Here is a 15,045-nt window from a genome sequence, read left to right as displayed (position 1 = left end):
GCACACCAAGGTTCAGAGTACTTGAACCAGAAACTCAACATTAGGGATGAGAGAGCACCTCATTATCTGAGTCCGTGCTCACGGTGGGCGTGGTTTCGCCTGAAAGTGGGAGGTGCTGGTTCTGGAATGTTCTCTTGGTTGGTTGTTTTTCGCCTGGTTGATCGTAGATTGCCACATTTATTTTTATCAGCACTATTACATTTAACATAAACGTACACAAAAAAAGATCTGTGAATCAATGAACAAAAATAACCATAATTAGTATGGAGTAAAATACATGAGCTCCTCTCCTCTCTCCACTTCTCTCAGCTCTTGATTTCTTGAACCCTTTAAAAATCATTTTAAAAATAGTGTGTGTGTGTGTGTGTGTGTGTGTGTGTGTGTGTGGTATTTTTATATAATCACACAAAGTTGAACAACAATAACACAATGTTAGCCTGCCTAGGCTAAGACAGGAGCGTGAGGTACGTCTCCCCTCGTTCATTGGACGATGGACAATAATACATTTACTCATGTGACACGTGTACTTTTTCAAACCATATCTCTGCAGTGTCAGTACTCATAAATACACACTGGCAGCGGACAGAGACATGGTAAAGTAGATATAAACGAGTCAGATGAGTCGTTGTGAGGCTCCACCAACAAGTCAACTCATCGAGAGGTGGACGGAGACACCTTCCTGAGCGTCGCCCTCAATTGGAACCTTACAAAGCCGAGCGGTTTGAACCATAACCGTGAACTGGCTCGATGTAATGACGGTAACTCACCAGCAGATGGTGTCATTCTACAGCTACTGTAACGAGAGCGGCCCTCGGTTGAGCTGTGTGGCGTTTCTGTCTTCACTGGATAATCATTTCAGTTTACTGTGGCATGTGGCACCTCAATCATGATCCCCGGTGTCGGTGTGAGTGTTCATATCAGATGCATGACTCAAATTTACGCGATGGCCAAACCACAAGTGACAAACACGCCACCAGAAGTCACGTGGCTGCAGAAGGAATTCTTGTTCATCTGCTGCAGAGAGCATCATGAAAGTACGACTGGAGGACAAACAGGACCGTCAGTTAGAGGGAGGTGGATGTATATTGAATATTATGCCTGTAGAATAAGAGTTATGCTCAGGCATCATGTGTTTTTTTATCAATAAAAAAGGTTTTTTTGACATCAAATAATGAGTGAAGCTCATCTTGTGTTCAGTGCCAGAGCCACAGGAGGGTCTGGAAACCAGACCTCAGTGTCCAGCTGGGACCAAACTGCACTTCATGTATCAAAATGTAGTCAGTTTGTAAAAGAGCACAACGTTTTACACCAAGGTGGCGTGGCTCAGAGGTAGAGCGGCCGTCTCGCAACCGAAGGGTCGCTGGTTTGATCCCCACTTCCCCCGGGGACCGTGTCCTTGAACCAGATACTGAACCCCTAACTGCTCCTGATGGCCCTGCGACGGACTGGTGACCCGTCCAGGGTGAACCGTGCGTCAGCTGTGATAGGCTCCACCCCCCCACCCCCATTCTTAAGGGATCAGCGGTAAAGAAAATGCTGGTGGATGTTATACATCTAATTGTGATGTTTTTTCTGAATCAATGTTCTTTTTTATGTGCATGTTGAACCAAGAGGTATTGAACTGATTATTAATTTCCTTGAATTCTGTATCTGTGTTTCTGTAGCTTGGCTCCAGCCCCTGAGCTTTTCAATAATTTCGAAGCAATTCAGGATCCAGAAAGTTCCAGTCAGTGTTTTACCTGAATGGAATTCTAGTCAGCCAATCAGCATTCATGAAGACGACGACACAGTTAATTCAGAACTGAGCGTTGCTGCTCTGGCAGCGTAGCAAAGTGTGTCTGCAGGGGGGAGAAGTCCTCAGTGGGGATAGTCTGTCCTGGATTTGGGCAAAGTTGCTTGTGAAACTTAAAAACAAAAACTTGTGTTCTTTGGTTCTCTGTCTGTCTGTCTGTCTGTCTCTCTGTCTGTCTGTCTCTATATCTCTGTCTGTCTCTCTCTCTGTCTTTCTGTCCCTCTCTGTCTATCTGTCTGTCTGTCTGTCTCTGCCTGTCTGTCTGTCTCTGTCCGTCTGTCTGTCTGTCTCTCTATCTCTCTGTCTGTCTCTCTCTGTCTTTCTCTGTCTGTCTGTCTGTCTGTCTCTCTATCTCTGTGTCTTTCTGTCTCTGTCAGTCTGTCTCTGTCCGTCTGTCTGTCTGTCTGCCTGTCTCTCTCTTTGAACGAGAACATTAAATTAATTCAGTCCGACGGTTCTCTGGTTTCAACTCTGCACTTTGGAACTGCAGTTTTCAATTTAAATATTTCACATTTATTGAACTGAAAGTAGAGCGCAAAATAAACTGATAGCATCGGTGCTCACTGGTAGCGAGGCATGCTAGTCAAAGTCACTTTATTGTCAAATATACTACAGGTTAAGTTTCTGTCCCCTTGGCCAAAACAGGCAGGAATAGTAAAAAAACACCAAGAATAAACAACTAGACAACATTTGAAGTAAACATTCGACATTTGACATACAAGGGACTGATGGTATTTGCTGAAGTAGCGCGGTAGAGTGCAAATAGTGCAATGGGAAAGTGTGATGTGCAGAGCTAATGCTAATGCTAATACAAGCAGTACTAGCAGGCAGTACTAGCAGGCAGTACTAGCTAAATGAAGTTTTGGTCTTGGCTTCTCCTGAAATAAATCACCTCACATCTCACGTTCAACCGCTGCAGGAGATGAGAGGATTGACTGACGTGCTGCAGTCTTCTTCACTTTCTGCTACAGACGTCGCCTATACTGCCATCTTCTGATGGAATTACACACTGCAGCACTTGATGGAAGCCGCTGTCGTTCACCTTTCCTCTTTCATACCATTTCTGAAGTCTGCTGACAATTTGCTTGACAATGGAAACAAGGCCATTATGTCAGAAGAAGGACATTAACAATGATTCTGCAGATTTAACCCTTAGAAGGCTAACGTTAACATCAGCAACACCATCACCAACATCGGGTACATTTTAACCAATATAGTATTACTGATAAAACATAGTTTTCATCAATATATATTGAAGTACCACACTGTATGCCCAACTGACGTTCTCTTCTTTAATCTCTAAATGTGATGTCACATAAAATGAAAAAAAGGGAGCCGAGGAACTGACGTGAGAAGAATCAGCGTTGGGGCTCCAGGGTTAAAGAGCATTTTGAACTGGTTTAGAAGAAATTTGAAACTAAATACAAATCAAATTGAAACTTATTTCACAATTTCATTGGTTCCAACTCTCCAACCTCTCAGTGTGTATGCAATGGTTGTGGTGAATCTCTGCAGACAGCACAGGTTAGGAAATACAACTGTGGTCAATGTGGGACTCAAAGTCTCCTCCACAAACTTGCTATAACTTGTATTTCTTGTCGAAATATCACTGTTTTGACAGTATTTTAGGAAGTTAATGTATTGAGACGGACACATGGTCAAGTTGGCCAATGAGCTGCTATGTTTTGAAGTCGTATTCTGGACTTTAGTGGATTCTTCTGTTTTTGTCTCTGTTTCATTTCTACCCTTTTCAGCTTCACTTCTTAGCAACATCCTGCAGCCGGGCTACGTCTGCATAACTGCCCTCGCCTGTCACCCATGTGATGACAGCCGCGCTCATTGTCTATATTTATTCTCTCGACCAAACAGCTGTTCAGTCAAGCAATCCCCTCCAAGTCGAGCGGGCAGCTGCCATTCCACAGAGACAGAGGAGAGGAGGCTGCTCTGTCACAACCTATGGAACACCACTTCCAGATCTGAAGTAAAAACTCTCCTGAAGCCATAATGGCGGACAGCAGCGGCCCCCCGTTGTCCTCCTTCATCATGGATGAAGAAACTCTGAAGAGAAAGCAGAAGGAGAAGCTGAAAAAGCTGATGGCAACAGGCGGCAATCCGAGGCCGGCGCGCTCCCTCCTCTTCTTGACTCTGAGGAATCCCTTCCGCAAGGCCTGCATCAGTATCGTGGAGTGGAAGTATCCTCCTCTGGCCCAGTCTCACAGATGAGAATACCTCAGTGGGACTGACGCAGCGGATCAGCATGCATATTTGACCGACGTCACTTGCTTCAGGTGGATGCATGTGTTTTACTACAAGTGTCTGTGAGGGCGTCTTGAGTACTTTGATGTGATCTGGATCCAACAGGGGGTCCTAAGGAGGTTCTAGGTCACGGACAGATATAAGTGTTAATGTTGGTTCCTTCAGGTACTAAGTGGTACTTGGGCCTTTCAAGTACTCACAAACAGGTACCTTGAACTCTCCAAGTTTTTTCCTCCCTTGTTTCACTTCTTTGTGACTTCAGAGTGCAGAAAAAGCCAGCCACATATATTTAGCTTGGAGCTAACAGAGCTAGCAGGACTGTTCATCCAGCGGCATGCTCGGAATCCACAAACCCTTTGAGCTGAGCTTCTCGGTAAACTGATCCACAACCCTTCCAGTTCAACGCGCATTCACTACTGCCTAGAGCAGGGTTTTGTTTGTTTGTTTGTTTGTTTGTTTGTTTGTTTGTTTGTGTTTGTTTGTTTGTGTGTTTGTTTGTTTGTTTGTTCTAAGCTGAAATCAACATGTTTGTGATTGCTGAGCACACAGCCGGTTAACAAAGACATGGATCGTACTGGTCGACACGCTTCAGAGTTTGTTGGTTTCATTTTTCCTGCATCACTGGCTCAGTGGTTGGCAGTGTTGTGTCACAGCAAGGTCTGGGGTTCAAATCCCAGGTGATGCCGGTCCTTGTGTGGAGTTTGTATGTTCTCCAGGTGCTCCAGCCCCGTCCCACCGTCAAAGACATGTAGGTAAAGTTAAGAACCTGCGTATTCTTCCACATGGGCGGAACAATCTGGAGTTGTTCCCTGAGTGATGCACGTGAGCGCTCACGTCTGCGAGGAGGTCAAATATTCCTGTATTTATGTGGAACAGCCGTTCCCAGACTTTTTGGCCGCGCACCCACTTCCATATCCCAGCCAGGATGACACACCCCCAATTCCCCACACCTTCGGGGGGGGGGGGGGGGGGCGCAACAATGTCGCATAGAGTGCATGGAAGTTAACTTCTTTACACTTCATCTGAAGATGAGGTGCATTTTGAATAGCCTGCATTTATTTAACAATTAATGTCTCAGCTTTTGATTTTAAATTTTACAAAGAAAATCGCACGTAAAAAACACTCCAAACCGCCATCACATCCTTTTATGTCGCCCCCTAGTGGCAGCTAGGCATCGCACCCCTGGGGAATGCCTGATGTAGAATGACAATTAAGTCTACTTTTCTTGTTAGCATCAGACTCCATTAGCTTCAAGCTAGATTATATGTGGCTGACTCTTTCTGCATTCAGGGGTGATAAAGAAGTCATGCAGGAGGTGTGGAAGCTGTGTATTGTTTTTTTTCCTATGAATCTCTCTCAGACCTTTTGAAATCATAATCCTTCTGGCCATCTTTGCCAACTGTGTGGCCCTGGCGGTGTACCTGCCCATGCCTGAGGAAGACAGCAACAACACCAACAGCAACCTGGTGCGTCAGCATGCTCCCGTTGCTCCATGACTACGTTTGTTCCCGTGTGGATACTTCTGATATCGGTTCAAACCATAGGCAGACATTTGTGTCTGCTTTCGAGAGGACAAATCTTTTAACCAATGAGTGGGGTCATTCAGTGTCTCTCCCCCGAGTTGATGGCTGATGTAACCGCAGGTTAGCATGGTGCACTAACAAAGCTACACCCACAAAACGCACATCTTCATGTTCAAGTACGTTGACAGACTTTCCCAATAAACACAAAGTGTAGAGCTGGCCTGGAATCAGTTTTAGAGCGAGTAGAGACTCACTGGTGGAATTTATTGATCCCGACCTGCAGGAAAGGTTCCCTCTCTTGATTTTTATTTTATTGTTTTGACAGTTAGAGATGGACTTAGTGAAATTCCATTACAGTGCAAGGCTGAAATACAAAACGGTGAACAGCATAAATTATTCATAATAAATGATTATTAAATAATGATAAATAAAGGCCATTATAGCTGTAAGACTGGTTTTCTTTCACACAAATAATGAGGTGCTGCTCTCTCATGATCTCACCAGCTTTCAAAGTTTTTGCTGCAACTTGCTGTAGAAGTCGCAGGTGGCTGCCACCGACTCGGATCCTCTCACTGCGAGCGAAGCGTGCAGGTTCAGTGATTCGTTCACTGGACATTCTGCACGGCTAACGTGAGTCCTGAGAGGCAGTCGGCAGCTTTAACTGCCAGAATCAGGCTCAAGTCAAAGAACCAGAGTTGAAAAGGCCTCAGAGTTATCAAAAATGAGCTTTCATCTGCAACACGCAGTGATGAAACTTTTAAAACATCAATAGTTCAAAAGGTACCACACTTCCTGAAGCAAGAGATCATCATGGGCTTCGTCACAAAGGGCGTTTGATGTGAGTCCGACTACAAAGTCGGAGCTCCAGTCGAGCACTGACTGATTCGATGATCAAACCTTTTGAACAAAAATCCTTTTAATGAACTGATTCAAGTGATTCAGGAAGCTGAACAGAACTGCTTTGCCCTCTGGTGATTCGCCAGTGCTTGGAATAACTTGAGTTTATGTAACATTATACACCCTAAAAAATGGGGTGTTTTGGCATAAAATAAAAACCTGTGAAAATATCAGTTTGTTCATTGCTGTCATTTCTGAAAATAATATTGGCTACTTTGTCACAATAGAATAAGCAACTAGCACAAGCTGCCCCCCCCCCCCCCCCCCCCCCCCCAGACTGCACCGGGAATCATTCGAGAGAGAGGCTTTCACTCTTGGTCTTTGCTCTTTCTGTAGAAATTGTGAGCTGGAGCAGTTGAACAGCATCGATTGATGAGTGAGTTGCTTGTGGTGTCTGGTAAGAGACGATTGCTCCCGATGACGCGAGGGTGTCTGCAGCTGAGCTGGCGTGTGCTGAGACCGCCAGCAGCAGAGTCACCCGACCTGTGAAACGCCGCTCGGTGTGAGCTTAGAGGTCAGAGAGATTTTGCTGACGGCTGTGTCGAAGACGACAGACAGTTTTTGACTCTAAATTACCTCTGAGATTTTAGCTAAAAAAAAAAACCCACTGTTTGGCGCCATGAGAAGAGCGCCGTCAGACCCTGGCCCAGCTCAACGAGATAGTTGCTAACTTTAGGAAAATGTTTATTCGATGCCAAACCACTCGTGTTTTCCCTGATGATTTCGCTCTTTGGCGACAAGCACATCTTGTCCTGGTCTAAGTACTGCCTCATCTCTCATCCTGGACGTGCTTGATTTTAGCAGGTACATAAAAACAGATTTTATGTTGAGTTAACAAGTGCCTCCTCCCACTGAAGGAGCGATGACATCAGCCAGGCTCTGTCAGCGCAATCAAACGTGCCTGTGTGTGTGCCTCTGTGCCGGAGGCACCACATCACCCACAGGACAGTTCTTCAAAACTGGCTGATGACGGAAAGATTTTGGTGGTCAAAGGTCACTGTGACAGGCAACATGGTGAGGGCAAACACCCACAATGCACCACTGTAAATACCAGTGTGGTGTAACCAGCACATTGTACTGCAGCGTGAACAAGATCGAACGCAAGTTATTCCCACTTATAAAGAAAATAAATAATCACAAATAAACAGCAAGACAGGGTGGAAAGTGGATATCCACAATGTTTCGTGCTCATAATATTGAGATAGTAATCAATACATTTATAGTTTAATTTCATTGCTCCATCAGTAGACGTGTGAACATGTAAAGTAGCTGATCACCACTTTCACTGCGTGTGTATTTATACATCTACACTGTATTTATACACACACTCATATACGTCACACAAGCAGTGTTGTTACAAGGACAACTTGTGTCTCAGATGTCAGTTGTGTCTCAGTGAAGGACCCCCCCCCCCCGTCTCTCTCACTGTGGTGTCTGTTTAAAATAGACTTGCTTCATAGCAGCTGCATAAAGACATTCACTTCATTCCCCTGCTGAAATGGGAGAGGACTTGACAAACACCTTCTAGCGGTCTAGCAGTGTGTGAGAAGAAGACGAGTGTGATGCGTGAGCTGTCTCCATCTTTGAAAAGTACAACAAGTGCAGGAGAGGACACACAACAGGACACACAACCCACAACACAACCTTCATTCCCTGTTTACGTTTGTTGAGTTTGTTGAGTGGAGTGCTGTGACCAACAGAATTTCCCTGGGGGATGAATAAAGTATTCTGATCCTGATTCTGATTCTGATCCTGAACATTACGGCAAAAATACAACCGTCATGCAAAAATTCAGGGGAATCATGGCCTTCATGTTACAATGTGAGTGACAGGGACTGTTGTGTTACAGGAAAGCCTGGAATACATCTTCCTCATCATCTTCTCCATCGAGTGTTTCCTGAAGATCGTTGCCTATGGGTTTCTCTTTCATGCGGACGCCTACTTAAGGAACTGCTGGAACATCCTGGACTTTGTCTGTGTGTCTGTTGGGTACGTTTTTCCTCTTCGTTTCTCACTCGGTGTTCAAAACGACTTTATTACTCAAAAGATGTCGCTCCAGCGCAACGCCCTGAGCGGCTGCTCTTCACCCGTCCACCTGACTAGTTTTCACAGTGGATGCTGTGCTGTTGTTGTGGCTCTGGTGCCGTCTCCCCAGGCTCTTCACTGTGGCCGTGGACGCCATCAACCACATCAGTGGGGTGGAGGCTCCCGTGGGAGAGAAAGGCGGCGGCTTTGACATGAAAGCTCTGCGGGCGTTCAGAGTCCTGCGTCCTCTCAGGCTGGTGTCTGGAGTCCCCAGTAAGGAATCCCATACTTCCAGTAACTCTGCTGTCATTGCTGGTATTTGGCAAATGGAATTTCTCTGCTCAGGGAGAAAAACCATGAATGGATTTTGATGATCATCACAATAAACTGTGCTGTTTTAATTGATTTTTTCCCTCAACACACATCCAGGACTAGTCACATGACTGCGCACAGTTTCATCTCCTTCTGCCTCCGTGTCCACATCACGTCTTTCGTCTTGCTGTAGTAATCATGCAACATGCAACGATCGTTCGGACTGATTTCCTGCTCAGGCCTACAGGTGGTGATGAACTCCATCCTGAAGTCCATGCTGCCGCTGTTCCACATCACCCTCCTGGTGCTCTTCATGGTCACCATCTACTCCATCATGGGACTCGAGCTCTTCAAGTGCAAAATGCATAAAACCTGCTACTACAGTGGCACAAGTACGTGGCACAACAGACACTTCTGAGTACTGAGGGGAGGGAGCTGCATCTTTTTCATGTTTGAATATGAACAACGATTATGACGATGAAAAACTGGGGCCCTGTTCTCTTCCACAGGATTTACTCGAGTGAAATTTCTGATTTTCATTTTCTAAGATGAGTTGTTAAAACTTTTCTAACTGTTGGCACTTAGCAGCCTCGTTCTTCCGTTTCTGAGTGCGGTGATGAAGCGGGGGGGGGGGGGGGGGGGCTTGGTGGGCCGAGCGCTTTTATGTTGATCCTGAGTGACAGAGGGAAACTTTGCATGATCCCCCTCAACCAAAAATAACCATATTTACGCAGTGGATAAAAAAAAGCAAAGCTCGCCACAGAGTTCATAACTGTGGAGGTTGGGTTTTAGTTGTGGACTCTTCTTCTCACACTTGGTCTTCTTGTGAACCTCTGGTCCTCCTGGTGTGTCTTGTTTGTAGTTCTTGTGTTTTCGTCAGTTCCTGTTTTGTTTGTAATTGTGTCCTTCCTGTATGTCTGCTTTACACTTCCTGTCTTTGTTCCCTACCTGTGTCCTGGGCCAGTGTCCCCAGTGTTCCTAGTGTTCTCATCCCATCAGCTGTGCTCTGCCCTCATGTTCTCCCCGTTTCTTGATGTGTCATTGGTTTGTCATTGGATCCTCGTGCATCCTGTCCTCGGTGCTGCCAGAGTTGGAACGTTCCTCTGCAGTTCATTTTGTGGAGAACTCTTCAGCTTCTTCACATCCTGACTCCTTACTGTCTCTGCGTTTGGGTCCTGCTCCTCCACAAACAGTCATTTTTACGTTGTGTGACGCAAAGTGAGGAATAAATGTGGAATTAGGAGTGTGTGTCTTCACACACCGTTCTCAGCAAAACTAGACAGTGGAAAATTCCTGTGGCTCATCATCCTGGCATCAAACCAGAAGACCTTCCACTCCTCTCTCCCTCCCTCCCTCTCTCCCTCTCTCTCGTTCTCTGCTTTGCTCTTGCTATTTATCTTACCTGTTGCCACTGTGCAGCATTTCCACGACGATGCACAGCTTCAGTCCCGCATCAATGTGTTGCGAGTACCTCTCATGTCACTTGAGCTGCTGAATTCCTGTATTTATATTTCTTAGGTTTTACTTCGTGTACTTGTTCTGTCTTGTTGTACTGAATCCTGCTGCAGAGCTAATTTGTTTCAGTATAGTAATCAAGTAAAGCTACTCACTTTCATGGCACTGTAAAGTTCTAACTCATCACAGTTAATAAAAGGAAGAAATATCAAAAATACGACAGTCACAACACGACAGGATCAGGTGAAAATTGACGGCACACAAAATGCCTATAAAAGAGACACAAGAGAACACCGATATAAAGACCATGTAACAGTGCCTTCGTAGTTCTTCCGTGTGTACAGTTCTGTTGTGGCTGCTTGTATTTAAATCCAACCAACCTGTAACTCTGTGCTGCCCTCAGACATCATTGCTACAGTGGAGAACGAGAAGCCTGCTCCATGCGCACAAGCAGGAAATGGACGTCGCTGCTCCATCAACGGTACCGAGTGTCAGACTGGCTGGCCCGGCCCGAACAATGGAATAACGCACTTTGACAACCTGGGCTTTTCCATGCTGACTGTCTACCAGTGCATCACCACGCAAGGGTGGACGGACGTCCTGTACTGGGTGAGGTTTCAACCCGGAGGCAGCAAAAACCTCAGTGCTTCTACAAAGGTCCTGACAAACAAAGGTGTTTTGAGAAAAGTTCCAGTTCCCCAAACTGTATTTAATGGGGTTCCAAGCGATCCGCGACTTCAGCTCACCTCCAACATTATCGTTAACCGCACTCCTGCTGTCGTCCCCAAATAAGACGTCCAGTCTGATTGGTCGAGTCTTGTATATCGTGGCTTGACTAGCGAATCATGGATCTGTGAGAAAAGCATCTCCTGACCAAGCAGGGACAAGAGCCAGGGTCACAGCTGAGTGAACCCTTCTCTGGTTGGAGCCTGTAAGCCACGACTTAACATAGCAGGCGATGCTCGAGAGTCCAGTCACAGGAAATAAATCGTACGGTGAAACACCAACCTCCCTCCCTCCTCAAGCAGACCTCTTCACAATATATATTTACTTTGAAAAGCACATCCGGGTACGCTGAAGTTAGATGAAAGGCGTCTCTGTCTGTACAGGCACCAGAGTCTACCTCCTGGGTTGGTACAAGATGCAAGACGTAACTATTTGATGAGCAGGCAGCACAGAAAACGGCCGTTGTGAGATGTGATGTCATCTTGTCAATCAGCTGAGATATTTTTGGGAGTGTTCAGATGTTTTTGGACCCACAAGGACCTTTAGCACAGCCTGCTAACTGCTGCTACTGTTTTTATGATGGGGAGGAAATGATGAGGGCAGTTTGTCCATCTAGTAACATCAGCACGTGACTGAAGACCAGGGGGACGTGCTCTCCAGCAGGCAGCCGTTACAAGTGAAGTGTGAGCTACCAGGGGGACGTCGCGAGCCCAGCTGAGTTCAGATTGGGTTCATTAATGCCCTACTTATGCTTTGTCTGACAGGTTAATGATGCTATTGGGATGGAATGGCCCTGGATTTTTTTCACCACACTCATCCTGGTTGGTTCCTACTTCGTGCTCAACCTGGTTCTGGGTGTACTTAGTGGGTAGGAATACCCCTCGCCCAACTACTTAATGTACTTCTATTATGATGTTATCTTGCTTTGCCTTTTCCAACACCTTTTGTGTCTGACGTTTTTGTCTTTATTTGTCTTCTTTACTTACAGTGAGTTCACTAAAGAGCGAGAGAAAGCAAAGTCCCGGGGAGAGTTTCAGAAGCTGAGGGAGACCCAGCAGCTGGATGAGGACCTGAAGGGCTACATGGAGTGGATCACTCAGGCTGAGGTGATGGACAATGACCAGGAGAGACAAGGTAAGAAAGTGACACACACTTCAGACAACACGGAGGCCATCAGTGTTGTGGAATGAGACAGAACAGAAGAGGTTCAAAACCCCTCCACTCTTACGCGGCTGCACCATCTGGGCAGAGCTTTCATTTTAGGATTTATGTTCTCAGGTTTAGCTGGCAGTACTTTTATATTTCCCTCTGATTAAAGATATGCTGCACCTTAAATGTATTTTGCTGAACAAGTGCTAATACTTGAGCTGCTGCTAACTCCAAATTATATTTTATCCCTCCTGTGTTACTCCTGTGCCCTCAGAATACAGGAGCAGGCAGCCGCGTAGGTCTGGAGCCTGACGCTAACGGCGACTGAGGGTGAACAACTGGGAAACCATCAAAAATTCAAACTCTCAAATGCATCGTTCAAGCTAAAGCACATCCATTTAATCCAGCTGTCATTTGAGTTGAACTCGCTGGAGGCTCCGCCCTGCTCGCTCATGGCAGCATCAGACTGGACGTGTTACAGTTCAGGTCAAATAAAAGTTGTTGTAGGTTACTGAGCATAATGGATGAAGAACTTGGATTGTGCTGGACAGTGCACTTGCTGTTGTTAACCATCAGTCTCCATTAGCATCCAGCTAAATAGATGTGGCTAACTGTTTCTGCACTCAGTCACAAAGAGGTGATGCAGGAGGGAAAAAAGAATTTTAATTTCAAGCCACCTATTTGCGATTCTTTGGAAGGCAAAATGATTTTGAGGGTGAATTTTTTTCTGATAAGTGATGGCTTTTATCCACATCGCTGATCTCATCGGCGCACGGCAAAGGTGTTGTTGCTCGGCCAGATCCCATGTGGTTTAAGAGTGAGCGGCTGCAGCCGCGCTCATCTTCAACAGGGTTGTGTTCAGCCATTTTGTGAGCACGTTCCTCCTTTGACCATGGCACATCTCAGCCGCCAGTCAACCAAAAACTGAAGACCATTCCAGTAACTTTGCATGTGTAAGCACCAACAACAGCTTTTGCCTCTGCCTTCTTGAAGCTTTTTGTAATATTTTGCACGATTCTCTAAATTTTCCAGACACAACGTTGTTGTTTGATCTTTTGCCCCTTGGCTTCTCCCATCTGGAGAAGCTCTGACAGGTTCTGATCAACATCAGTGCCTTAATTTTTGTGTGGGTGTACTTTCTTCTGTCCTCAGGTTTGCTCCCTGCAGAAAACGGAGGATCAGAGGCAGGAAGTGTTGGCAAAATGGACACAATGCAGCTGATAATCTATTACTAGTAAGTAGTGTTAATCAAAACTTGTATTCAGGTTTAGGTCATCAGAAAATGCTGGAAACAGCAAAGTCTTTTAATCGGAGTTGAACTGATCAGGTTAAAATCACAATATTGTTGCCCATGTAAACATAGCCTCTGTTTCTGAAAATCAAACTACAGAGAAAAAACAAAAGTGCAGAAAAAATCCACCTGAACTGCACGAACAACAAGAGACAAATGAAGCACAGATGAGACGAGTGATTTCAAAATAAAAGCGGATGGAGGTGTAACGAGAACAATAAAATTAAAAAGGACAAAACAAAAGTCTGAGCCAGAAAATGCAGGAGTCCATTCTGTTAATGAGAAGTAAGTTTTTTAAATGTCTTTTTTATTGTGAAATTTTAATTAACATGTAATATTAACCCCGCCTCTCACCTGAAGGCTGCTGGGATAGGCTCCACCCCCTGCCACTCTTAACAGGATAAGCGGAAGAAAATGGATGGATGGAACATCTTAATTCAGTGTTCATAAAACGTAACTTTAAACCAATGCTGTATCCTTTTGACTGACGTGTTGTGGGTCATCCAGGGCACTGCTGAGTCCAGCTATGTAACTTTTCACTACCTTACTCTTTCTCCCGGTCTCGTACAGTAAGCTGGCTCGTAAGTGGAATCGCTGGTTGCGCCGGAAATGCCGGGTGTACGTTAAGTCCAATCTCTTCTACTGGTGGGTGATTGTGCTCGTCTTCTTCAACACGCTGGCGATTTCAACGGAACACCACAAACAGTCTGAGAGACTCACAAACTGGCAAGGTCAGCGCATCAGCGATACACAAACACACACTCCAATGTGTGTTCCTTTAGTGTGAGGAAACCATCAACCGAATAATTCTCCTTTTGTCTTTTGATGACATCACACATCCACCATCTCCAGACAATGCCAACAAGCTGCTGCTGTCCATGTTCTCCCTGGAGATGTTCATGAAGATGTACGCTCTGGGCCTGTCCTCCTACTTCATGTCCCTGTTCAATCGCTTCGACTGCTTCGTGGTGTCCACTGGTATTATGGAGCTCATCCTGGTTCGAATGAACATCATGTCAGTCATGGGCATCTCCGTGCTGCGCTGCATACGCCTGCTCCGCCTGCTCAAGGTCACCAGGTACGGATAGCTTATACAGTAGTTGTGCAATTAGGGAGGACAAAATACTGCATTCCTCTCCATTAAATACTCTGTAACTTTCATTGGTATTGTTTTTCATTCGGCTGTCTCAAGGTCTTGTGCTTTCCTCCGCGCTAACTCTGAGTTTGGAGTGATTAATCAGTTTTGTTCCCTGTGGTGTTCTCAGACATGGGAATTACCGTCACAGTTCGGTTCCTCGTGGTTCTGTGGATGTTGGCTCACCAACTATTCACCTGTATGAGAAACTTTGTGGTGTCCGATTCATTCGATACAGACAGAAAAATTGAGAAGACATTGAGAAACAAGAGTATTTCAGAGGGAATGTGCTAGCAATGCAGCGTACAGGCAGCAGCTAACAGGCTAGCATGTGCAACTGGTCTCTGTGGCCTTCCATGCTGATACTCCCCATGACTGGAGGGTGAAAGACCAAATTAGCCCCCGCTCATGCCCAACAGGGTATGTCATTAGCTCCTGGCCAGCAGGGAGTGTTTCCATCTGTTTGTTAAGTAATGAAGTTCCT

At 45.6% G+C, this 15,045-nt stretch overlaps 1 protein-coding gene across 1 annotated transcript in view; it reads left to right on the top strand.

The window, feature by feature from the left end:
• Positions 1–3,717: 3,717 nt before the first annotated feature.
• LOC147267379 (dihydropyridine-sensitive L-type skeletal muscle calcium channel subunit alpha-1-like) overlaps positions 3,718–15,045 on the top strand; it is a 42,351-nt gene continuing 31,023 nt past the window's right edge. Inside the window, exons 1-11 of the mRNA XM_086200557.1 lie at positions 3,718–3,984; positions 5,409–5,514; positions 8,318–8,457; positions 8,624–8,766; positions 9,045–9,197; positions 10,664–10,869; positions 11,751–11,854; positions 11,975–12,120; positions 13,288–13,369; positions 13,997–14,157; positions 14,279–14,504. Coding sequence (XP_086056683.1) covers positions 3,797–3,984; positions 5,409–5,514; positions 8,318–8,457; positions 8,624–8,766; positions 9,045–9,197; positions 10,664–10,869; positions 11,751–11,854; positions 11,975–12,120; positions 13,288–13,369; positions 13,997–14,157; positions 14,279–14,504 — 1,655 coding nt within the window. The 5' untranslated portion in view covers positions 3,718–3,796. The remainder of the gene's footprint in view (positions 3,985–5,408; positions 5,515–8,317; positions 8,458–8,623; positions 8,767–9,044; positions 9,198–10,663; positions 10,870–11,750; positions 11,855–11,974; positions 12,121–13,287; positions 13,370–13,996; positions 14,158–14,278; positions 14,505–15,045) is intronic.

Source organism: Aulostomus chinensis, chromosome 3, assembly GCF_037954235.1.
Source record: "Aulostomus chinensis isolate RoL2024-O1b breed Wild chromosome 3, RoL_Achi_v1.0, whole genome shotgun sequence".
In the NCBI taxonomy this organism is placed as follows: Eukaryota; Metazoa; Chordata; class Actinopteri; order Syngnathiformes; family Aulostomidae; genus Aulostomus; species Aulostomus chinensis.
The sequence above is the reverse complement of the archived record's forward strand: the minus strand, read 5'-3'. Positions and strand labels throughout refer to the sequence as shown.